At 42.7% G+C, this 25,543-nt stretch overlaps 1 protein-coding gene across 1 annotated transcript; it reads right to left on the bottom strand.

The window, feature by feature from the left end:
* Positions 1–1,888: 1,888 nt before the first annotated feature.
* Positions 1,889–23,752, bottom strand: trim46b (tripartite motif containing 46b; the record flags this gene model as incomplete). Its single annotated transcript, XM_080734919.1, has 12 exons — positions 1,889–2,357; positions 3,411–3,478; positions 4,054–4,283; positions 8,618–8,956; positions 9,497–9,618; positions 10,589–10,842; positions 12,454–12,549; positions 13,043–13,189; positions 14,152–14,350; positions 15,620–15,770; positions 17,780–18,041; positions 23,693–23,752. 12 exons carry the CDS (start codon positions 23,750–23,752, stop codon positions 1,889–1,891), a joined length of 2,397 nt encoding a protein of 798 aa, XP_080591045.1.
* Positions 23,753–25,543: the final 1,791 nt, after the last annotated feature.

The raw sequence follows: 25,543 nt of genomic DNA, 5'->3' as shown, positions 1-25,543 counted from the left end.
AAAATGGCTACAATGTTGTTTAATCTTTGTAATAATGTCATAGTGAGAGGACAGATTTCTGGTGACTTATGTTACGGTGTGCTGCCTCCAAGTGGTGAAACTAAGTACTGAATCTCACTGTGATGAATAAGGCAATGCTGCTTATCACAAGGTCTAAGCATAATTGCTACATAATAAACTCAGCGGTAAACAACGACAAAACAAATTAATGTTTTCATAAGGTAACCAATCTGTATTTATTCAGCCTTATTTTCCCTTGTTTTAATGAGTTTTGCTTTGCAAACATTCTGCCAGCAGGTGAAGTTTACACAGGCTTAAATCAGCTTATCATCTCCTAAAAAGCGCAGCTCATTAACTTACAATCAAGCCAGGTTAAGCTAATCAAAAATATCCCTTGAGTAAAAACAATTTTACCATCAGGCAATAAATCAGCGTGGTTATCAGTCAGCACCGCATAAGCACGTACGCCGCATACACACATGCATGTACTCTCTCTCTCACTCTCTCTCTCTCACACACGCACACGCACGCACACGCGCACACACACACACACACACACACACACACACACACACACACACACACACACACACACACACACACACACACACACACACACAAATGAGATTCATATACAATTCACAAACAGATCCCATCTGAAGCCAGTGAGCTGTGTGGCAGAGGTATAATTGGAGCTTCTAATTACAGTATTGCCTCTTCATTGCTCTCTACCTCTAATCTGCCACTCCATCACACAACAGCATTTACATCCCACAAAGCAAAAATAATAACTTTGGTTGGGGTTTTTTAATGAACGGATGGATGAATGGAACCTTCCGCCAACCGTCAAGCCATTTCTACAACTGTGTGAAAGAGTAAAGCATTGAGCAACACATATACGTATATACTGTAGTAGATGAAGCAGAATGGGCCAACATCTCCTGAACAGTGATTCTAAACAAGTGAATCGGGACCCAAAATGTGTTTGCAACATGTCATAACAGGGACAAAGAACAAACTTAATCAAGGAATATTGGGATGTTCACTATATCAGACAGTTGGTTGATAATAGTGTTCACTACAGCCCCATTTCCACTGTTAGGCTGACCCAGAACTAGAGCCAGAACTTTCCAGAACCAAGAACTTTCAAGAACCCTTGAAATTCCGGGACCAAGTTCTGCTTTTGTTTCCATACAAGCAGACCTAACCGGGGTCCGAGCGGCAGCGCATAAGTTCCCAGAACTCAAGTTTAGTTCTACTTCAGGAGCAGGACCGAAAAAAGTTTCCAGGAATCTTGTCTGAAACCGGGCCGTGTGCAATGGAAACAAAACCAGAACCAAAAAAATAGGTTCAGGTTCTGGAAAGTTCTGGTTCCTCCTTGCAGTGGAAAGGAGGCTTTTAACATTGACTGATTGCGAATTAGGGACCCAGTCTAGCCTGTTGAGAACCCTTGTTCTATAATAACATAAAATGGACACTCACAAAGGCCCCAAGCAGGACAGGGACAGATAGTGATTTTAAGGACGTATGCCATATCACTCTGCAGTATTTACATGAGCATTATTTACTATAAATGTATACAGCATAGCGCAGCTAAAAGTGCAAGCATTAAAGATATAATTATAAAGGTAAGTGTACCAGCCTGTACCAGCCCCCTACTTAAGCAATTCATTGATTTCTGCAAAAATGGCACGTAACAAAAAATGTAAGAAACGTAATTACAATTGCATATATCCCGCAATAGAAATGTTTCCTTGTACAAATGAAATACAAAAACAAAAATCGCTGAGGTGTCTATAACGTTCTTTTTGCGCTGAGTAAATAGTTCACGATTACCTTTTACATTCCATTATGACACTTTTTTATCATTTCATAAAAACCAGCCTTTTCAGTTGCTGTTCGGGTTCATCCGGGGTTGGATGGTCACCCGTCTGACCGGGGTCTGATCGGCGTTGCGATTGGCCACCAGCTCCTGCAGCTGCAGGGCTCCGCCCCCGATGAAGCAGAAGGCGGGGCACACGGGCCCGGAGCAGTCCACGTAGCCCTCCCACAGCGGCCGCAGGGAGTGGGCGTCGTAGAAGGTGACGCGTCCCTTCTCAAAGTCCAGGGACACCCCGAGCCGCGGCGGGAGCGGGTAGGTGAGGCCCGTGGGCGAGGAGGCGTGGTTGCCGTTGGTGAGGGGGTCCCGGCCGCCGCCGTTGCGGTGGTGGTGGTGGTCCCCGTGGTGGTGGTTGTTGTGGTGGTTGGGGTGCTGCGGCAGGTAGATCTTCCCCATGCCCATGGTCAGGAAGCAGAAGGGGGGAGGGGAGTCCAGCGCGTCCTCCGCCCCGCTGTCGTGACCGCTGTCTGGGTCATAGCTGTGTAGAGGAGAGGCAGTGGTTGTGGATTAGGGAGGAACGATGTGAACATGTCATATCACCATTATTGCGGCCAAAGAATTGTCCATTTACAGTACGATATTATCCTATCGCGATAATCAAAATATCCCCAACATCCATTCTCCTGGGGCGGAACATTTGCCTTGCGCTGCGACGTGTTGTGAGCTTGTAGATTTTTTGGCAAAGTGATTTGGTAGAGAGTGAAAAAAAGACTGTATCAAGTACGTATATTATAAGTACGTTTTACCAATAGAGGGATTAAATGGTACTGGATATGCACCTCGGCAAATAAAAGGTGAATTGATCGCAGTGCATGACGGAGGACGATTTCTCCACGATACGATTATAGTGAGTGTTTTTTATCACGATAAACGAAAACCATTGCTTATCGTCCCATCCCTATTGTGGATAGTAAGCAAGCACACAACATTTTCAATTGCGAGGGCCTCACATTGGCGTAGTGCGCGTAGATAAAAACACCAACTGTGCAATAAATCTACCAAATGTTCCAGGTGTTTGCTGCTTTCTCGAGTGTCGACTGATATCATAATCTTGAAATAAACAAATGTAGTCTGCACTCAGTCTGGCTCTTGCACTAAGAGTGCGTATTACTTTAGTTTATTTAGCAATAAATAACAATTTGCAGCATGAACTTTTTCTTTTCCTCCTCAGTTTGACTCTCTCCCTCCCTCCTCTCTCTGTCTCCTGCTACAGTTGGCATATTATACTAATTGTTTCAACTTGTTTTTAAAATGTATACACAACGTTCTAAATATCATGTACATATTTTCTTTCACATAGGCCATACAGTATCTGTATATCTCCCTTTGCTCCCACTCTTCCTCTGTCCTCTCTCTCTCCTCACATGATACTGGAGCGTGCACGAAAAAGAGAATTTCATCCACTGCTTAACACCTGCAAGCTGTGATCTGACAACTAAAACTGATTCTCTACTTGATTCTCTTCCTGCTCTACTTATTTCTTCTGCTTGATCACTGGCCCCATTTGACTTCTCTTTTCCTGGCTTCTCACCGTGGACTGGCCATGTCCTGAGGCAGATGGAACCACTCCTGTAGTTTAGACTCCAAACCAACTCCCACCTGTTAAATGAATAGAATAAGTAGAAGTATCAATAACACAATGTTCAAATACTCTGTAGAAAAAGGCCTGTATTAGAATTACAAAAGTATGTGCCACAAAATATTCTTACAATCCCAAACTAAAAGTAGTAAAAAATAAATAAAACCAAACCAAAGCAATCTTCAAGCGATGCGACATCTAATCTATTTTCGAATAGATAAAGTAGTAGTAATAATAGCACATTTTGTAGTAATAATCTAATTCTGCAAAGTAACTTCTAACAAAAGATTTCAAAAAGTCATAGTGGAGAAGAAGCACAATATTTGCCTCTGGGGTGTAATGGAGTAGATGTTAGAAAAACAAAATGACATAGGCCTGCTCTGGTAAATTAAAAGTACTTAAAAATTGTACTTAAGTACAGTACTTGTGTAAATGTACTTTCCACCACTGGACAGAACGAACAGAAACAGAAGATGAAGTGTACAGCTACAGTATGATAAACAGGACATATCTGTGGTGGCAAACCTTCAAACAACGGACGGAATGTTATACAACCGGCGTACTGCGCCGCCCGCCACGGTGTCACACTACTTGCCTTGACCAGGTAAGACCCCGGCTCCACTGAGCATGCCCAGTAGTGCCGCCCCTGGGTGATGGCCACGTCCCCTACCAGGAGGTCAGAGGTCAGGTGACAGGAAGTGAGCGCGTTGTCGGCGGCCTGCAGCAGCGAGAGGCCGGGGACGCTGCGGGCACAGCGCTGCTCCTTGCTGACCACCAGCCTGTCTGCATGCAGGCCCCAGCGGGAGTCCAGGTAGAAGTTCAACACTGAGAGAGAGAGAGGCCCGGGAAGGGTGGCAGAGGGGATGAGGGGAAGGAGAAAAAGGAGGGGGGGGGGGGGAGAAGAGGGAGAGCAGGGGAGGAGAAGAGGAAATGACAAAGGGAGAACAAGGGGGGAGAGGTGCAGTCAAAAACGAGGTCAGGGATTAAGAAAGGAATGGAGACAGATTTCTCGGTGGATGAGAGCCAGTTGTCAAGGTATTCAAAGTCGAGAGTAGTGAAAACAAAGCCAAGTACGGAAAAGCTGCAGAGGAGGAGGATTGGGGAGTCAGGGAATGAGGAGCAGACATGCACCTCCTCCTCCTCCAGGGAGGGGTGGGGAGGAGGGGGTGAGCGCAACACTGCAAGAGAGGAGAAACCACACATTGATCTATGTATCGACCTCTGGGGGAGTTCAAAGCTAAAAAGTATCCGGTAGAAGCTTCGGTGGAACAGACGGTTTCTTTTTGCACACACACAAGGTGCAGTTACACCCAGACCACTTAGAGGTAGGAACATCCCAGGGGAACGGCGAGGAGCGCGCACACACACCACTTCCACACACCGCTCAGGACACGACCACACAGCCATTAGGGGCCCGCGGATCTGTGTTCGATCCGCATTGTTAAGCCTTGCGTCCAGTGGCGTAGCTAGGGGTAGGAAAGTTAGACTGAGGTAAGGGGGCCCAAGGTGCCAGAGGCCCTCGAAAAGTCTGGATTAAAACTCTTTTTCCTCCAATAATAATAATTATTATTATGATGTTTATCATTTGTGTCTAAAAACTTAAAATTACTGCTGGAATAAAACCAATGAGCGATACAATTTAAATAATTGAGGGTCCCTATATTATATACTCACCCCTTACAAAGCTAAAATGGTTTCTCCTGCTTTCACATTGTTTTGAGACCTATAGTAGCTTTGCGGTTTGTGCGTCCGCTTGCATCATGTTATGGTTGTGAAACTTAGGTGTGCTCTACAGGATAATTATGATCATCTGAAGTAAAATGGAAAAGTCTTTTCATTGGCCCTGCAAACATAAGATCAACTCTCACGTTCTGTTCGCCCCACCCTCCCCCGGTCCTGACTGTAAAGCAGCTTCTTCAGCACACAACAGCATGCATTGAACAGAGACAGGGAGAGGGAGAAAAAAAAAAAAAAAAGACTGCAAACATAAGATCAACTTTCAGGTTCTGTTCGCTCCACCCTCCCCCGGCTTCTTCCACACACAACACGCATTGAACAGAGACAGGGAGAGAGAGAAAAAAAAGACGTAATGTGACATAGAGCAGCATGTTTCATTACTGTAAACTGAGAGGAGAGCTTGACTGTTTACACTCAAGGAAGCAGCTGATGTCTGTGGGTAAGCATGCAACAGAAAATCTTCTCCCCTCTTCCTTCTTCCTTCTTTATCCAACACCATTAAGCAATAAGCATGGATAACGTTTTAAGCACAAACGCAAGTGTTTCGAACGAAACACCTGTTTGCTAAGTTCTGGAAGGAAGCACTCCCAAACTAGTGACATGATCAGTTGATCACAATCGCATCATGTTATGAATGTATGTAGGTTCCCAAATCAAAGTGAAAAATGGTTTGGTTTGTTGCAACAATGACTAGTTATCTAAAGTATGGTAATAGTGTCAAGTAGTGTGAGGATTAATCTCAGAGTGTTTGTGTTTGAGCGCCTCAGTGCGGCCGCTGCAGAGTTCATGTGCAACCTCTTCCAGAGAGATAGATGGAGACACTAGAAACTCTGCTGGAGAAACAAGACAAACTGCTGGATGTCCCTAGTAATAACAATAATTGTATAATATCCCATCATCTATCTAGTAGTCATATGATTATGTCATACAAAAATAACAATCTAGGCATCACAATATTTTTGTTTCAGTCACAATGTAGTGTTTTATTGTTATACTGTTTTATATTGGCTTGCATGGGAGGCTGGGCTCAAGTCAGAGTTCTGGTGTCTCATTCACTTGCTGGTGATGATGGTGGTCTGCACTTTTTATTTCATGGGACTGTTGTGGATTATACTGTATTAATAATACAGTAGCTGTATCTGAGTGTGCATGTAATGGATGATTATGTGTAGTGATCATGGTTAGATCAAGTTAAAATTCCTGGACTTTGTTTCAAGAGCTAGCATTGTCAAATTGTTACACCAGACACTACATGTTTGTTTATATCCTGCTTAGGCTACAAGAGTAAAACTAAAAGTAGACAAAAATGGTAAATGGTGTTACAATTTGACAAATAAGGTGAACATGATTGCTGAGGCGATCACGGCTACCGTATCATTGTGAGACATGTCATTCAAACAGTAACAAAGTGTTCCCGGTTGGCCGGTTCTCCGCTTGCATGGGGGGGCCCATACAGATTTCTGGCCTAGGGGCCCATAATTGCTAGTGACGCCCCTGCTTGTTGCGTCTTAACAAACTGCGCCGGCACTTTGGCAGATCTCACTGTGTTGGGGGGGGGGGGGGAGGTACCGGCAGGGTGTGTACGGTAGATGGGTGGGAGGATACAGGAATGCTTGGCATGACCACACAGAAAGAGGAAGAGATCATTGCGAGGAAGGCAGGAAACAGAACATTGTTTTTTCTTTACCAGACCCCAGTGGCTGGTAAATTCCCCCGTCTGACTGATAATTTTCACAGCATTTACTAAATGCTGTCTGGTTACCTGCCAAAGTACCTGATGAAAAATAAAAGTCGCAGTAGTGCTGTTTCATTGCAAATCAAAACGGCTAAACGAATGGTCTAATGGTTTAGATTCATTAGGCCTTAAATTCCCATAAAAGTCTAAAGATGTGATTGCCTGTATGAGTCACGAAGAAGGATTGTCTTTCTAAAGATAATTAGCCAGATGGCTGGTGTTTATTTCCCACCCTTGGTGTAGTAGGACGGGGTAGATCAGGGATGGGAAGAAAAATACTTTCGTGCACATTCTTACGTTCGGAAGGATGTATGTCGTTTGGCTGTGTGAGAGCAGAGCAGCAGAGGATGAAGTGTAGAGCTGTGATGTCATGACGGCGAGAAAGACAAGGACAAGTAGATGGGGAGAAGCTAGATGTTTAGAGAATGGAAACGAATGGTAAGGAATGGGTAGAGGAGAGGATGAGAGGAGAGAGATGGGACATGTGAGAATGGGAATGGACAGGAAGAAAAGAAAATGATTGTTAAGCATCTCACCATGGAAACCATATTATATCATGGCCGATATGAGCGTAATCATTGCAAAGGGTCTTAAATGGGTCTTAAATGTGTAATTTTCCATGTGCAAGTAATGGGATATTTTGATGTTAGCATGAACTTTATCTGACTTGCTGAACTTATGACTTGGCTTTGATGTAGAAAGTAATAGCAACGTAATACTTGTTTCATTCAACTGGAAATGTAACAGGAAATCTGAGGCATTTAATCAGTTGCACAATTCAAGCAATGAGCATTGTTAATGGAGTCAGCAGTGAAAGTGTACTATCGGTAACAGGTAAAGTCGCCAGGAATGAAACTCGCCGAGATTTTTATTCTTGTATTTGTTGTACTGAGAATAAGGTTAGAAATAACTTCAGGATTACGCATACTGTATCTTTCTGAGGTTAACATTAGGAATAGGGTTAGGTTTTGGCACCGTTTTACTGAGGTTAAGGTTAGGTTTACAGAGTTATATAAGGATATTAAGGATCTCAATGGAAAACTAGAGATACTGTTCCTACGAAACAGTGTGGGCTTGCTTGTAAAAAAATATATCATATCGATTCGACATATTAGGAATATGTGGCAAAAATATACGGCAGAACTCATTATATATTTCCCCCCAAAGGTGACGTGTTAATTGTCATGTGAAGCTCAACCAATACCCCAGCTAACACCACTCCCAGATTTTCCACACCTCAATTACACCTCATTGGCTAAGGGCCCTGCCTTTATACTGTCTGCGACGGAACTCAAATACAATCATGCCACCTCATTGGCTAGTGGCTCTGCCTTTCTACTGTCTGCGGCGTAAAATGCCAACTGTCTGTGGCGGAAATATGCGGCGGAACTCACTCTATAAAAAATGAGGATAACATAGTGTTCTCGCCTTCGGCGAGCCCACAATAACAAATAAGCCTTGCCTTACCCGAGTTTCTTTTTAGTTGACATTGTATCAGTGAAGTGTACTGTCATGAAACTGTACCTTTTCCTATCCAAAACCTATAATAAATAACTCAATCAATCAATTAAAAGGCATAAACCATCAGCCCAGGCGAGTTTCTTTCCGGCGACTCTTCTGGTATTCGTACTATCACTCGTGACAACTTCTACATTAAAAGCAGTCAATAGAAGGTTTGTAGTCTCACCTGGTGCAGGTGGGGTGTGTAGGTACACCTCCTCGCTGTAATCTCCGTAGCCAGCCTTATTGCAGCCCCTCACCCTCAGCACGTACACGCTGTCCATCTCCAGCCTGTCGATCACCGAACTGGTCCCGTTCACTTCGTCCAATCGCTGCCAGCCCCAGCGGGCTGCGGCCAATCCGCCTCTGACCCCGCCCCGTGACCCTCCCCCGGGCACCACCCCCCGGCGACGGTACTCCACGGAAAAGTGCCAGGCAGGGGTGGAATCCTGCGGCATTCGCCAGCACAGGAAGAGTTGGTCGTAGGCCAGCGTACGCTGGGTGTCGATCACTGGGGCCTGGGGCGCTTGAGGAGACAAGAAGGAAGATGGAGTTGTGGATCTGCAGGGTGGCATAGTGGTTAGGGCTAGGATATCTTACCAAAAATATATCAACTCCGATATTTAGAACCCATATCAAACTTATAACTGAGTAATAGATAATAACGTTTTTTTTTTTTTTTTTTTTTTTTTTTTTTTTAAAGTAGTAGTAATAGACTGGGAACCCGCCTATACGTAACTATACCTTTCAATCCGGGAACGCCATTTACAGTACGTTTTTCAGAAAACCTAGGTCAAGATTTAGAAGGCGTTTTTAGAATCGGCTTCAGCTTTAAATGGGTTGTCATCAACAAATTGGCCCAAAAAACATTGTAATACATTCTTTATAATCGTCTAAATAGATTAGTCTTAGTTCGTCCTCTGTATTACACTCCGTTGTAAAAGGGTGGTGTATAAAAATTGCGGTAATAGCCGATCTACAAACTCACAACTTGTCTTATCATGTAACCACCTACACTGCCAAATGTTCCCCTAAAATGGAGCTCCTCTCTCTCTCTCTCTCCCACCTTTGATGAAGTGCAGCTCTGTGAGCAGCTTGAGTTCTTTGGAGACGTCCAGCTGGAAGTGTCTGAAGGAAGGATCAGCAGCCAGGGCGAAACACTGGATGTTCTCTATGGACTTATTTAACCTGGGAAGAAGGTGACGGCAGAGGAGACAGGGTTAAGAAGCAGGGCCAAATGGGGAGGTATCAGGTGAGAGCAGAAGGAAAATGGAGCATACTGTAGAGACAGTAAGGCAGGTGCATGACTGGAAAATATATAATGTTTTGGCATTCATGCCTTTTTCCAAATAAACATGTGGCACTTCTGTATTCTGCAGAAGGCATAGTCGCCCAGAACGAAGCGAGATAAATATGTTTTAGGAGGTATATTGCAATGTAGTGTGCAGGCACATTTTTGCATCATTGCATTAAAACACAATTTACAATTCGGGAATTTAGCAGGAGCTGTTATCCAAGTGTAGAGTAAATAGCATGAGCCCTAGGCAACAAATGACAGCATAAATAGTAGAGAGCAATGAAGTTAACCATGAACAGTCATGAATTATAGAACAAGAACGAGTACGTAACACATCTTTATGATAACCACAAAATGGAACTAATCTAACAAAGGAAAAACATAATGCAATAAAAGAAAAAGATGGTGTACAACAGGGGTCTTCAATGTTTTCAGGCCAAGGACCCCTTAGTTGAGATAGAGATGAAGCAGGGACCCCCACAACCATTTCATAGATTCCATATACTGTAGTTTCATCATTTGACAGCACAATCATCAGTGTATTTTGGATTCATGTCAATTTGTGTTTTCATTTTTTTTACCACTTGAACCGTCATTACTAATAAACTTCACCTTTTACTCTGTACTTAGTCTTGTGAGCTTGTAGATCTGCTATTTCTGGCTACAGTTCTCAGAATATGGACACCAAGGTTCAAGTTATTAATATAAAAAGGACTGGAAGATTTGGAGGACCCCTGTAGTAACTCTGAGGACCCCCTAAGGGTCTCGGACCCCCTGTTGAAGACCCCTGGTGTACAAGAATTACGACGAAAAGGAAAACGATGAAAATGTCCAAGAAGAAGTATGGCTTGCGCCCCAGACCTGTTGTGAGTCTGGCGGGCCGCCTGTACAAAGGCGGGTGCGTCGGTCTCCTTCAGCATCTCCTGGGTGTACATCATGAGGCCCGCGTGCTCCATCATGCTCCTCCTCTCTGACACCTGGTTGGCCAGCGCCTCTCCTCGCTTCTGCCGCGCCGCCTCCAGGGTCTGTGTCAGGGACGCGTGGCGCTCCGCCAGGGCGGCCGTTAGATCCCTGACGCTCTGAGCCAGCTGTTCTCTGGCTGCGACGCTGTTCACCTGCAGGTGACAAATAAGGACATTATAATGGTTAGAGCAGCAGTTTCCAGCCTTTTCCGGACCAGGGCCCACTTGAAACATCTCAAAACGTGTTCACGTATTTTATTGATCAATGGAACGTAGTATACTTTAAGTTCCTATTTATTGGTATCACGATGAAAACTAATTTTTCAAAGAAAACACCACAAAATGTTCAACATTAATGTTTTATAAAAAGCTGTAACCTTTGCTTGTGCGAATGCAATATTATGTTGTCCAATCTGGTATCCAGTATCCAGTATGTTATTACAATTTAACTGGATTGGTTGTATTTGGTCTCCCGGCTCCTGCTATTGAGGATATCAGTTTGAGCAGGAGGTACGGTACAGTGCAACCATTTCTATGGTTGTGTAGATTGCAACTGTTCTGTGAAAATGAAAACATGGGCCTGGAACATTGGCGTAGCGTCCAGGCACCACGGCTCAGTGTAGCCTGACAGCGTGTCGCAGGTGCGATCCCAGAGGCCTTTGCTGCGTGTCACTCCCCATCTCTCTCTCCCCCATTTCCTGTCAGCCTACTGTACTATGAATAAAGGCATACCCCCCCCCCCCCCCCCCAAAAAAAAAAAAAAGAAAAAGAAAATAGTATTTATGTAAATCAGTAGAATATTCAAAATAGCCTTATGAATAAAAAGGTATGTGAGGGATGACCTGTAGACCAAGCTATACAGAACACAGTGATGCGTTCTGTATTTGGAATTTCTAATAATACTCAAAGCCGAATGATACAGAGGGCCGAGCTTAGCCAAGATGGATGAGCAGGCAATAATAAAAACAATATGAACTTAAGTGTCGGCACTTGTGCAGGGAACACAGATTTGAATCGGACTTGAAAGTTACAGCGTGAAGCTTAAATATACTATCAATAAAATCTTTGATCCACGTAACTCTCTCTATTGTTCTAAATCAAATGCCACAGGCATTCTTAAAGTGTGCTTGAAGAAGGTACTGGATCCCATTTAATTTCAAAATTTGTATCAATGAATAGTAATTTCTGAAACACTGAAAGCACATGCCTTGAAAAGTCCACATTCTGACAGACACAAATAAACACAATGTCCACGCCCGTAGTGTTTGTATGAACGTTTACAGCGTGTGTGCGCTTGTGTGCATGTGTGTGTGTGAGGTAGATCATCTAGGCACATCAGCAAACAAACGGATTTACCAATATTATTGTGTGCTCAATGATGTGGTCTGAACGACTTTGTGTGGGATTGCATTACATCAGATAATATTTAGTTTGTGTTGACTTGAGATCCATAACTCTAAGAAGCCAGTTATAAAGTGTATTTATCACAGCTATGTTAATGTCTAGCGACAGCAGCGCTTAAGACTAATATTCCCCGGCAGCCTGGCAACAGTGGTGAGTGATGTCAAAGCTTCACCATACAATTTATTTCCCTTGTAACCCAAAATAGGTTTTGGATCAGGGAAGACTAATCGAACCGAGTTTGGCTACTTGCCAGTGTAGCCAGTCAAATTGACAGAATGGACACAGCCATTTTTAGCTGGCTGACTGCTAGTGTTAACATCGTGATCTACAGTAGTGTGTTTGACAGCTTGTATTACTCACCTCGGTCTGAGTTATGGCAGACTCCAGCTGGGTGATCTGAGTTAAAACTGTGTCCTGGTTGGCCAATATGTAGTTCATCTCCTTCGTAATCTTCTCCTGTCAAACCAACAGTTGAAGAGCAAATTAATATCGAACAGATGTAATCCTTATACACAGTGTTAGGTCTGTATTATACCGGCATATCATTAATATTTGTATTAGACCTTTAGCCGCACAATCACTCCGTTCACATCTGCATATACAGTACATATATCGAGCTTAGTTAGCTACATATAATGGAATGACAACTTTCCATTTTCTTGCCCACTTCCATAAATGTTTTTTTACTTTTCAATAAAAACACATACAAAAAAAGAAAAAATACATATCATACTTTATTATACAGTACTTTATTGTACAATACTACGGTATACTTTCTGGTACAATGCATTACTATAATATTTTACAGTAAACTATGCAATACTAGGTTGGTAGAAAACATTTCTCTGAGCAGCTATTGTTTTTAATTGCCTTGAAAATAGCGGTCATCAGTGAGTCACTTTAACACAGTGATATGCACACTGCATGCTTTTTAAGGAAAGGCTCTGACCTTGAGGGCCTGGTAAGCGTGGGCCACTGGTAGGATCTTGTGGCCGGCATGGACACGGCGCAGCTTGCACAGCGAGCACAGCAGCCTCTGGCAAGACCTACAGTAGAACTGAAGCTTCTCCTGGTCGTGTTCTGGGCAAGTCAGAACCTGGGGAGAGGAGAGGGTTTTTTATTAGTAGTAGTAGCAGGGGTGTCGCACCAAATTCTGGGCCCTGGGTGCAAGCATTCTCTCACATTTTGTGCTTTAACTATTGAAAAATAGCAGATATACAAGCTCACAGCGCGGCACCGAGTGCCATGCTGCGAGCTTGTAGATCTGCTATTTTTCAATAGCTAAAGTATAGAATAATTAAGCCCCCCCCCCCCCCCCACACACACACACACACCTTGGGCCCTAGTAACTCAGTCCCAGGCGTCACAAGGCCCCCCCCCCTTGTGAGTAGTAGTAGGGTGTATATACTGTTTATATCTAATTGTATAGGATTCTGTAATACATTTTCCGTAGATTTTTGCAAATATATCGGTAATGTGTTTTTATTTCTTTGCATCTCAGGGTTATGTTTCAGAATTGCACCTTAAAGCACTTTTAAATACAGCTGTTGTGCTTGCCTGTTTGTTTCTCTGTGACCCCGATTTTTAATTGATGTCTGGCATCTTTAATGTTTATCTTATTGACTTTGAGCAACTCTTGCATTATTGTTTGCAAAGCACTTTTTGAAAAATGCTGTATCAAAACGTATGAGTCTAAAAGCCCACTAGTGGCCCCTAGTGGCCGTGTTGCTCCTTACACCCAACATTCTTGTCTCACTAGAAGAGCACAGGGATAACATTTTAAATAGAAAGAACCAGAGGTTGGCACTAGAGGAAAGGTCATGTGGTCACTCAAATGATTAGCGTTCATCCTACAAGGACCACAAAAGTGCTCAGCAAGTTTTCATGGCAATCCGGCCCGTAGTTTTCAAGATGCTGTACGTTGTTTTGTACCACATTGCCATAATTAGAACACTGCCACTAGAAGTTATAATTAACATCGACCATGAATGCCTATGTAATATGTATCCATGATCCTTGGCCATTACGGCCTAAACCAGAGCAGCCTATGTGGCTCACCTTAGGTCTAAAGTTGAGAGTGGGCTGGACATGTTCGTGTTGAGCCCGTGGCGTGCCCCAGGGGTGGTAAAGCTTAAAGCACTCGTTGCAGAAGCTGGCCCTGCAGTCGGCACAGCCCTTAGTGGCCTCCAGAGGCTGCGGAGGCTTGCAGAACTGACACATCACAGCCACACTGCCCAAGCTCACCGTGTGTCTGTACCTGGAGAGAGAGAGAGAGGGAGATGGAGAGAGAGAGCGAGTGGGGGAGGGGACACTTCATAGTTAATTGAGGGCACAAGAAAGTGGAGTATGGCAAGAGTGAATTAAAGTAGCTCGACCTTAAATATTTACTTTTTATGAGCTGAATCATTTTACATTTTGGAACCTTTATTTTTATACTATTAAGTTTAAAATGACACCCTTAAGGGCTGCCTGCTGCCTTAAAGAAATCGCTTTTGATGGGAGACGTAACCAAGAAATTAACATAACAAACATGAAATATACTGTCTAATATACATATATGTATCCCGGGATTCGTACCCAGCTCCCACATGAAAGTCTAACATCTTAACCATCAGACCAAAGGGATATCCCTCTGGACTGGGGGAGATACTAGACTATTATTAGTATTATTTAATGTTTGTTATGTTTATTTCTTGGTGTGTGTATATCAAATATTCTATCTATGGTTGTATATATTGTCACTCATCATTGTGAGCCCGATCGGCTTCCTTCCATTTCCTGGAAAGGAAGGGTTTTGTACATACAGTACAAGGTTTCCACCCGACAGCAACTATATATATAATACAGTAGGCTATATATATATTTATAAACTGCAGATGAGCTACACGAGTGGTCAAACACCAGGGGGCCGATAGCAGAGCGTAAGCATGGAGAGAGCATTAAATGGGAACCAGCAGCAGCACAATAATGCTGTCAGACTGCAGCCCATGCAGTGGAAGTTGCAGAGTAGGCTACAGTACACCGCTGTATAGTCACACACAATGCAGTGTGGGCCCTACTGCTGCATTCCTCCAGCAGCTCAGAGCCTGCTGATTAATAGCAGTCAGCATTTAGTAGAACACATTCCATCACCTGCTGCTTCATTGGAAATGTGACCTCTAGCATCTTGGCCACTGAAGGGCCATAAACGCAGCATGCACACTTTCATATCGCCGTTGTCGGGTGGAAACCTTGTATGTCCAAAACCGTTCGTTTAGCATGTATCGCTTTAAAAATGATTTAAACTAGTGAAAATAGCCGATCTACAAGCACACATTGTGCTTGTAGATCTGCTATTTTCTCTAGTCTTATGTGACAGTCTTGTATGATGAAGCAGGGCTTTACTTTATGAAAAAACTTACACATTTAAACATGGAGATAAAAGGTTTCTGCCCGACAGTGACGATATGATTGGATGATTATAGTCTGTGTGTGCGTGCGTGCGTGCGTGTGTGCGTGCGTGCGTGTGTGTGTAGGGGGAGGCTACCTCTCAACTATGCGCTCCAGGGTAAGGTTGCGTAAGCAGTCAGTCAGGCCCTTCTCTCCGAGCTCTACATCTCGGCCACAGGGGATGCAAGGAAACATCATCAGTGGGGCGGGGCCTTTCTCACGCCTTCGCCCCGGATACGTACCGTATCCTCCTGGACTCCGCGTTGGGGGGGGGGGGAGGGGTTGGCGGGGATAGATGAGAGAAGAGAGAGCGACAACGATAAGAGAGGGACATACTGTATATCTAACACTAGGCCAATCATAATTATAATATACAGTATAATACAAACCTTTGGAGTCTCATATGGCGCCGGTGCAGAAAAAGGACAGTCATTTTGTATTTAACCCACCTGAGGCCGATTCTAAAAAAGCCTTCTAAACCCGTAATTCTCACACTTTCAAGATGTTTCTAAAATGTTCAAAGATAGCCGATGTACAAGCTCGCAGTTTGATGTCTCACACACTGAGCTTGCATATCTGCTATTTTTGCTAGTTTCCATTCATCTGTATGAATTCATCTGTTGAAAAATATTCATACATTTTCAAGAACAGCAGAAATGGCTGATCGATGCGACGCATTGTGTGCTTTTGAATCGTCTAATTCCGCTATGTAAAACAAAGGCCAAAGAATAAAATGATCAAACATGTTTTTTGGCCATAGTACATCATTTTTTCTCCTGATGGTGACATCCCACCCTAGGCTAACACATCTACATATTTGGGAATATGCCATCTTTCAGTCTGGTGCAAGACACGCCCTGTCGCTCTGCACTCTCTACACAGTAATATCCTGAGTGTTAATTTAACTTTGAGAGTGTTGTGAAGTGTACACATTTTACCAAATGGACCTGTAATGGGTTGGTTACATTTGCACCCTCTCAGATTCACAAATGGATGTGTAAGAAAGCGGAAATGGCTCAAAATTGCATTACTTAATATCATATCCTATATAAATTACATTCAAATGTCATTGAAGAAGTAAGTGGTTCTTAGCTAATGTTGGAACAATTCATTTCAAAGTGATATATTCACCCTTTGGGGGAAAAAAAGCTACTTCCTAATCTTTATCATCACAGTGGGAGCATGATGGGTTAATGTTAGAACCGTGAGTCAGTCCCTAGTGACCAGACCCATTGGTGCTCAACTGCTTATTGTCATGATGTCCTGGATTTGAATCTGGTGCAGGCACTTTGCATGTCACCCTCTGTCTCTGTACGCTGCCACGCCCCGTCTCACTGTCTAAGAAAGCAGAAATAGCTCAAAATTAAGCTCATCAGTTATCTTTGGGTATTTCATTATATTACATTTCTTGAGGATATGATCATCTGTGTTTTAAAAATGAAAAGATGTTTTACTACATTAGTGAATGTTTGAGATAAAGATACATCCATTTATCTTTTGATATGTTTAATATAAAAATACAAATAAGCAACAGTGCACACTGAAGAAGGCTGGATAGCCGAAATGTCTGTTTCTTATCCTAAGATGTAATAAAGCGAAAGAAAAGCAACTCTTGCCACTGTGTGCGATCCCTTTCCTATACATGTTCCTTGCTTTATTACAATTCCCCACACCAAATAGCCCCTGGCATACAGAAATACAACTAAGCCTTTTAGAAAGGAGGGGAACTATGTTTGTAAAAGCTATAAAAAATGAAATTACTTGCAAAAATATATCCTGGTTATTATTACATTTCTTTCCATAGTGCTTACTTTTCCATTTATGGTAAATATTTCAAGCTTTCTGCATCTTCCATTGTCTGTATTTGTTGAAAGATGTTCAAAAGTATTAACATATTGTTCAGCTAAATGCTCTGTGGTGACTGGGGCGAGTGGACATATGTAGAAGATAGAAGAAATCGATAATTCAAACCAAGAAGCAGTCTCTAAAAGTGTTTTGTCCTACATAGATTCAATGACCTACTATAATTTGAAAAGTACCATAATTTGTTTCCATTTTTGGCAGCCAATTAAATATCATATTATTAAATTAAAATAGCCGATGTGCAAGCTCACAACGAACGCACCACACAAGGCATTGAGTTGTAGATATTGCGTTGCGTTGTAGGCTATTTAATCAAGTCCAGGTACAGCGAAGTATATAGGTCTAAATTGGTTAAATACAATGTCATTCTGGAAAAGAAGCTACTAAGCCATACCTGCTCGTAGGACACGGTCAATAGGCCTCTGCTCAGCTTTGGGAGTGGGCCTGCGGGCCTGGCGTGGTGAGCGTGTGTTGGGTGTGGAGGCTGGCGAGTTGGGCTCTGGCGGGAGTTCCGGGGGCGGGTAGCCACTTGCCACCAGGACCTCCGAGGCGCACATGAGGCAGACACTGTGCTGGCATGGCAGGACCACTGGCTGCTTGACTATCTCCTTACACACCGGGCAGTGGAGCTCACGCTCCATGCTCTTCATGTTAGACTGGGAAAGACAGAGGCGAAGAAGGGACGTTAACATGGAGCGATAGAAATATGAGATAATATGTTGAGAAAATCATCCACCAAACACAGGTTGAGGAGATACTACCTGGGAGCAAAGGAACCAAAACACATATTGATTGATTGAATACCGTACTTTATTAACAGTTTGCAAAGATAAGTAGGTACAGTATAATACAAGACCTGCTCAAATTCATCGAAACATTTAACGACAGACAAATACAGTATTCCACAGAGTGGAAAAGAGCTTGTGATCATTGACTGTAAGAATGGCTGTGTACCAACAAGGGGCGAGGCCTGGCTATCAGTACTGTACATGTTCTCAGCTTTGTCCCTCATCATCTCCATTCTATCTGGAAATCCCAGTTGGTCAGTTTGTCATTGACAGTAGTTTCTGTGCTTTATACTAAAATGTGGATACAATAAAATGTTCTCATTGTCTTTGTGAATAAATAAGACTATGGACATGTGGTACACAAAGTATTTGTATACCGCAGTATTCCCTGAGCTCATTATCAATCCTACCCTGATGTGGCGTCCGTTGGCTTGGATGATATCCTACAGTAGGTCCTATGGAAACAACAAATGCTGTGGTGATAATCTATTATATATAATTTTAGATGTGAAAATGGAAACCTGGGACATGTAAAATCTATAGGCACCACAGTGGGAGGAACAATATCAATCGGGGAGCTCAAGGTTAAGTAAAATGTAGAGATCTATAAATAGTTTGGAGTGACCAAGGGCAGGTGCAATTAAGCAATCAAATGAAGAAGAGACGCAGGAGGGCAAAGTATGACCACATGAAGAGCTTGAGAGAGCAGTCTACATAAATATCTCAGAAGGCCAGTAAGGGGTCACAGCCCTTATTAAATATAGATAAATAGACGTTAATTATTTAATCAGTGCAGTCAGTGCATTTGTGAGCTGAAGTCACATAGCTTATTATGCATATTGCATAGTGGCCACACATGGTTACTTATGTGTATAAGTAAAATAGAACTCCTTCAATTATGCTTTCAATCAGTCAGACTCAAAGTCTCAACGTATTCTTTTTTTTTTAATGCTTAGAGATTAAGAGAAGTATCAAGAATTCTCTCGTAACACCATACACACAGAGACACTGAACAGAGATAAGCCCATACACAAACACACATGATTTTTAAGGACTTTCAAGGTCTTTCCAAGGCTTGGAAATGTTATTGTTTGATTTCCTTAATGTTTTTATTTATCACTGCACTTTATAGTTTATACTATGTCATCATGTTTTTATTTGGATTTTAAATCCAGAAATATATGATTTACTAAGTAATACATAGTTTATGAATATATTATTATGGGATTAACAGGAATTTGTGTTTTTGTATATTCAATTGAGGACAGATTGTGTCTAATTTTGCCAATGTGGTCAAACACCCCTGGTTCAGTATCTTTTCCACTCCCATCAAAGCATGTTACTAACTTGACTTTTCTCCCAGATTTTATTATTATTTATGTATTCTTTTGCATTTGTACTCATATGCATAGAGGATCAAGTGTTTCCATGGACTATAGCACTGTACTGTAGTTGTTATTGTTATTATTGTCCCCCTCTCTTTCAACCCAACCGGTCAAGGCAGATGGCAGCTCACCTAGAGCCACGTTCCGTTCAAGGTTTGTTACTGTTAAAGGCCAGGTTTTCCTTTAGCTATTGCCAAGGGCATGCTCATGAGGGAAGTGTAGGCTTTGTGAATGAAAGAGAGTGGTTTTGACCTTTAAAGTGTCATGAGATAACTTGTTGTTGTGGTTTGGCACTATATTAATGAAATAGACTTTGACAGGGATGGATCCACTGGCTGCAGTGCATCCCCTTGACTCCTGTCCAGTAATCCACTAATGCAGTGGTCTTTAACGTTTTCAGGCCAAGGACCCCTTAGCTGAGAGAGAGATGAAACAGGGACCCCCTCTACATGTTGTATGAAATTGTGTTGCAGATTTTCATCGATTTCATAGATAGATTCGTAGACTCGTTTGACAGCACTCTCGTCAGTCTATGTTGGATTCATGTTAATGTGTTCTTTCAGACATTTAACCACTTAAATTGTCGATACTTTGTATCACTCGGTACTTGGTCTGCTCTTTTTTTACCTCTACAACAACAAACATATTTGCCGAAAATGGCCGATCTACAAGCTCTCTACGAGGCGTTGAGAGCTTGTAGATCTGCTATTTTCAACCAAAGTTCTCCTCAGATTAGGGATGTGAGGGTTCAAGTCCTTCATTTAAAAGGATGATCCTATCACACAAAGCTTTGGCGGCCCCTCTGTAGTAACTCTAGTACCCCCTAGGGGTCCCGGACCCCCTGTTGAAGACCCCTGCACTAATGGGATACTCTCTAACAACACTGCTACTTTGAGATGAGTGACATGATAAAAGACACCTGGTGAATAATCCCACTATATTCTCCTCTCCAATGCTAGAATATTTGTTAGACATACCTTATTCATTTTTGGTAGATAGACATTTATGTATACTGTAGCTTTTCCATCTCTGTGTGATGTTGAGAAATATTAGTTAATTTGCTGATGTGCGGAAGCAATTGATTATGTTGTTGATAGAGTAAGGTCCAACTGTAAATAGGGTGTAGTACACAGTGCTTTCATTTTAGGCCTCCTGTAGGTGTGTGAGTCCAATTCAATGTAACACCTGTGATGGGAAGTGTCCACTTGTGTCCACTTGTATGGTGTCCACTTGTATGGTCTGATTCCAAACTGGTAAACTCACACAGACACTAACCTATTTCCTCAACGTGAGGTTTCTACATATAAGCAGGCACCCTGATTTTACCACCCTCTATATTAATAATCAAATACTTAATTTAAGGGGAGAACCACCCATTTTCAATATTGAATTATGTCATTAATATACCTTTGAGTTGTTAAGTGGAAATAAGAAAAAAGTCCCCCTCCCCTTATGTGTTGCCTAGAACTGGAGGATTGACTGTGGGGTTTGTATTGTAAAGTACACCATGATGATGTCATCTTATTAATGACATAGTTCAATATTGAAAAAGGGAGGTTCTCCCATTTAGTTAAACGGGTCGGTTCTGTACTGGGTCCACTATCTTTTTTCCTGTTATTCTTTCCACACAAAAACAGACAATCTCTGATGCGTTTTGAGTGTACAGACCTGCTATTTTCGGAGAATTTCCCCCCAGAATATAGGGAGGCTATGGTTCAGCAGCACACACACTTAACAGGCACAGCCACGAGCACGTGGGAGCCAGGAATAGCATGGAAATATTTATGTCTGACACCTCGTCTTACTAAACTTCCTCTAATCTAGACTAAACATTTTACCTGTGTGTATAGTGGTACATTTTGTAAACGTCATCAAGCTGCCTCTGAAGGTGTCTCGTGTCATGCTAGAGATAACATATGAGAGCCCAATATAAAGAGGGGCTCTGTTGCCTTTGTGGCAACCTTGGCACAGGGCCACTGTGGAAACGCTCTCTGATGACCTGTGCAACTGTTACACAAAGTCACCAGCAGCATCACAGTCAGCTACACTGTGACAGCTTGAGTTAACTTCAAAAGCAGGGCAGCATTGACTGGCTGGCCCCACACTACTGCAGAAGAGATCTGTGATTCCAGCTCTCTATATAATAACGGGATGCAACACAGCAAGTGTATCTAAAATCTGCAGCGAAAAGAGAAGTCTTATGACAAAAACGACCACGCACAACCACACCACACATGCACACACATACACACGCACGCACACGTACAAGCACACACACACGCGCACACACATGCAGTCACACACTATAGCAGAATTCAATCAGCTGGATTACACAGGAAAGCACTTAGACACTTGGAGCTGAACACTGATGCAGAGAGGGGGAGAAGTGACCATGCAGAGAATGACCTTCCTGAGGAGACAAATCACTGCAAATAACTATCAGGCTGGTTTCTGTTTCAATGTAGCCTACTGTAGAGGCTACATAGCAACTCAGGGCCCATTCACTGTCATGGTCCCAGCTGTGCAGGACAAGGCCATTATTGAATAGAGTAGGCTATATCATCAATGACATTTTAATATTTAATCCATATAAACCCATTAACTTCATGTCTTTACTCACTCACCCTCTGCCTTTCTGTCATCATTTTCCAAACGTGGCCTAAATATCTCCCTTCGGTATCCAGGCAGGACTTATTTCAGTCTCATTAAACACCTTCCATCGCGTTCCAAGCCCATTAGGAGCTCGCGGTACCCGTGCGACCCCTGTTGCTGTGCAAGACTGTGGCCTGCATGACGAAAAGAGCATGCGTTGCGGCAGCAGCGCATCCTTACCTTCACCTGGAGCTTAGGCGCCATGACAGAGGACTAGCGTTGGTTCATTCCCAGCATAAAGGAGGAGGGGAGGGAGGTTGGGAGATGCGCTGCATCTTGACAACTGTCACTGTAACTGTGCCCTGGGCTATTATAGAATATAGGTCGGGAAAATAAAACTGTAGCGTTGGTGTCGGGCATTACAGAGTGTTAACACTGTCATTGTATTGGTGGATGGGTGGCGTGCGTAATTCTTTATTCCCCACGTTGTGGTGCTGTGCCTGTGCTCTGCAGTAGTTGCTAGGCTAGCTAAACGAGCTATAGCATAGCCTTTGCACATCGCGTGTGTCTGTCTTGAGATCTGCATAGAATCGCCGTTAGATTTGACATTTTCACACCTCTACAAACTGCAGTCTGCCGCAACTGCATAAATGTCGTATTGTCGTTATTGTTACACATTCTACTACGGGCAGCCGCAGAGCCAGCGTGGATGCAGGCTGTGTACGGGCTGTCTACGTGTGCCTGCATCTCGTCTCCATGGAAACGAGAAGGCAGGCCCGCAATCTCATCCCCAAGAGCCCTCCTAAAAGCGTGGCTTTAATACACAGCATCACTCCTCAGTCCTGATCAGCCTACAGATATTAGCCTATCACACAAGAAATCATGTAGGATAAAGAGACATGCTGTTGCTGGCTTATGTTCAAGTTCAATGTAATTAGCCTAACAAGAAATAGGCTATCCCATTCCAGTGGCCACCACCTTCTAACCAACGTTTAGGTAGGCTAAAGACCTGGCTATCAAATAAACCAATGTCATAAAATGTATAAATCTAGGCTTGACGCGCGCCGGTTTAACCTATTCAGGGCCAGAGTTCTTAAAAGATGCTGGTACATTCTGTAATAGTAGGCCCAGTAGCCTATTAATGGATTATCATCATCCATTTAACCATTCCAGGACCAGTTACCAGCGTCTTTAAATCCGCATCCTCCGATGATGTGGATTGGATTGAATTGTAAAGACATGGTTTTACACAGTCATTAAGCTGAATTAGGCACATTTATCTGGGAATGAACAGTCTACTTTCGTTATGGGCCGTGGTTTGCAGAGAATAGGCCCAGTCAGATAATGGTGAATTATAGGTGAATCAGTCAAGAAGGTTCCGACAGGTGGAGCATGACATGCCGTAGGCTATATAGCCCACAATTCGTTCCTCCCCCTATACTCGAAAAATAGGCAAACTAAACCAATGGCAACATTGCCATCATGGAACCATGCATCAATTGATAACACAAACAGTAGTAGGCTAGGCAAATTTCTACTCACACTGATACGAGCCAGAGCATCCATCGCTGTTGTAGCCGTTTTCAAATCCGACTCTGCCATTTTAAAAATTGATTGAATCTCCTGTTGTCTCCATCTCCATATTAAAACACGCTCTATAATCAATACTGTAGGCCATTGCGTTTCCCTATAGAATTAGAAAAAATATATATCATTTACATTTGTGCGAATATGGGTTTAAAAAAAATCAAATGCTGCAGACCCAATCACAATATCTGTGTTATTTTTGCGTAATAGATATGTAATAGGCTATATAACGCAGTAACCAATGGGCATTACGCAAAGAAAATAGTATTGCCTAACCCATCAAGCGTTATGTCTTTTATATGACATAAGCTACAAAAGCGACAGCGAATTACGTTCCAACGTGACATGGTGAACTGGAGAGGATTTCTACACCGTTTCAGAGATGCTGACAGACGCTGCTGGTTTTCTGCGCCGCCCAGACAACCGCCCCCCACCCTTTCCTCACCGAACTGCACCTCCACACCATCAGTAGAGTAAAGTAGGCTAGTTTTACCATGATGAACCGGGTATCCTATTTGCCAAAATTTTGGAACCAAATGCATCCATCGGCCTTTGATTCCCTTGCAATGGACCACCCCCTGGCATTGTTGTTATTTTCTATAAGCTCTAAAAAGTTATTTTATAAGAAAGAAAGAATTAGGACATATTTCTAACTCCTCAAGGCCCAGTTAACTCCACAAACTGAGCACATGGCCTATCTGCTGAGCAATGAGCAGTGGAGGGAAAATGGAAAAAGGACTAGGCCTTAAATCAGGAAAAGTAGGCCACTAGGACATTTGAACCCCCAAAGGCCATTAGGCTAAGATTACCTATGATAGGCTATTGTGAAATAGGCCTAGTACACTGATCGTTTATAATGACTATTTGCAATTGATATTTAGGTAGCCTACCTATTTATATTTTTTGTTCAGTTTTGTTTGATAGTCCACCGTCTACGTCCACCAAATTCATTGGATTCATTTTTCTTCGCATGTGAGAGGATTTTCTCCAAGGTATGGTGCTATGTTTTATTTTCGCCACAAGGTGGCAATAGAGTTGTTAATTAAGTAGTAGTGCTCTAGTCTGTACTTTGTGTTACTGCCATACACAGCCAGGCCTGCCATTCACCTGCAATATGATGCTTACATTTTGTTTATCGATTGTTAGTTGCCTTTTCATTTATCATATCCGATATTCGTGCATACTTAACCATCGCACATCAAATGGTACCATTGTAAATGTAGTATACAATAAGTTGTTTTTCCACTTTTGGGGTTTGGAGAGATGTTTTTTCAACCTGCACAATAGGTTCTTGGACTGTCACACCCCAAACATATCTCAACATGGCATGCATTCACAGGTTGTTCCTGCAATACCTTTTAATTGATTTTCATGTTTATTGCAGTTTATGAGGAATTCAAGAAGCATGATTGCACATTTCAGGCAACATTGTCATTAATCTTTGGCTACTACAATAGCAATTACAAAGTAAATCAGATTGAAACAAGTACAGATAGTTTCAAACATGTGTACAAATGAATTAAATTAAAGTGAAAGCACTACAAATGGTAAATTGGGTATACTCTCTTGCATTGATTAACTATGTCAAAATTACTACTGGTTTAGCAAAACATGATTATGTCTGTCTGTGGCTATAGGCAATGAGGAAGTATGAGGAAAAGAAATCCACAAACACATAATCTGTCTGTCTGTCTGTCTGTCTGTCTGTCTGTCTGTCTGTCTGTCTGTCTGTCTGTCTGTCTGTCTGTCTGTCTGTCTGTCTGTCTGTTGCATCAGCAGGGAAATGTTCAGAATAATCAGTGCTGT

The sequence above is a fragment of the Nannobrachium achirus genome (genome assembly GCF_963921795.1).
Source record: "Nannobrachium achirus genome assembly, chromosome: 10".
In the NCBI taxonomy this organism is placed as follows: Eukaryota; Metazoa; Chordata; class Actinopteri; order Myctophiformes; family Myctophidae; genus Nannobrachium; species Nannobrachium achirus.
The sequence above is the reverse complement of the archived record's forward strand: the minus strand, read 5'-3'. Positions and strand labels throughout refer to the sequence as shown.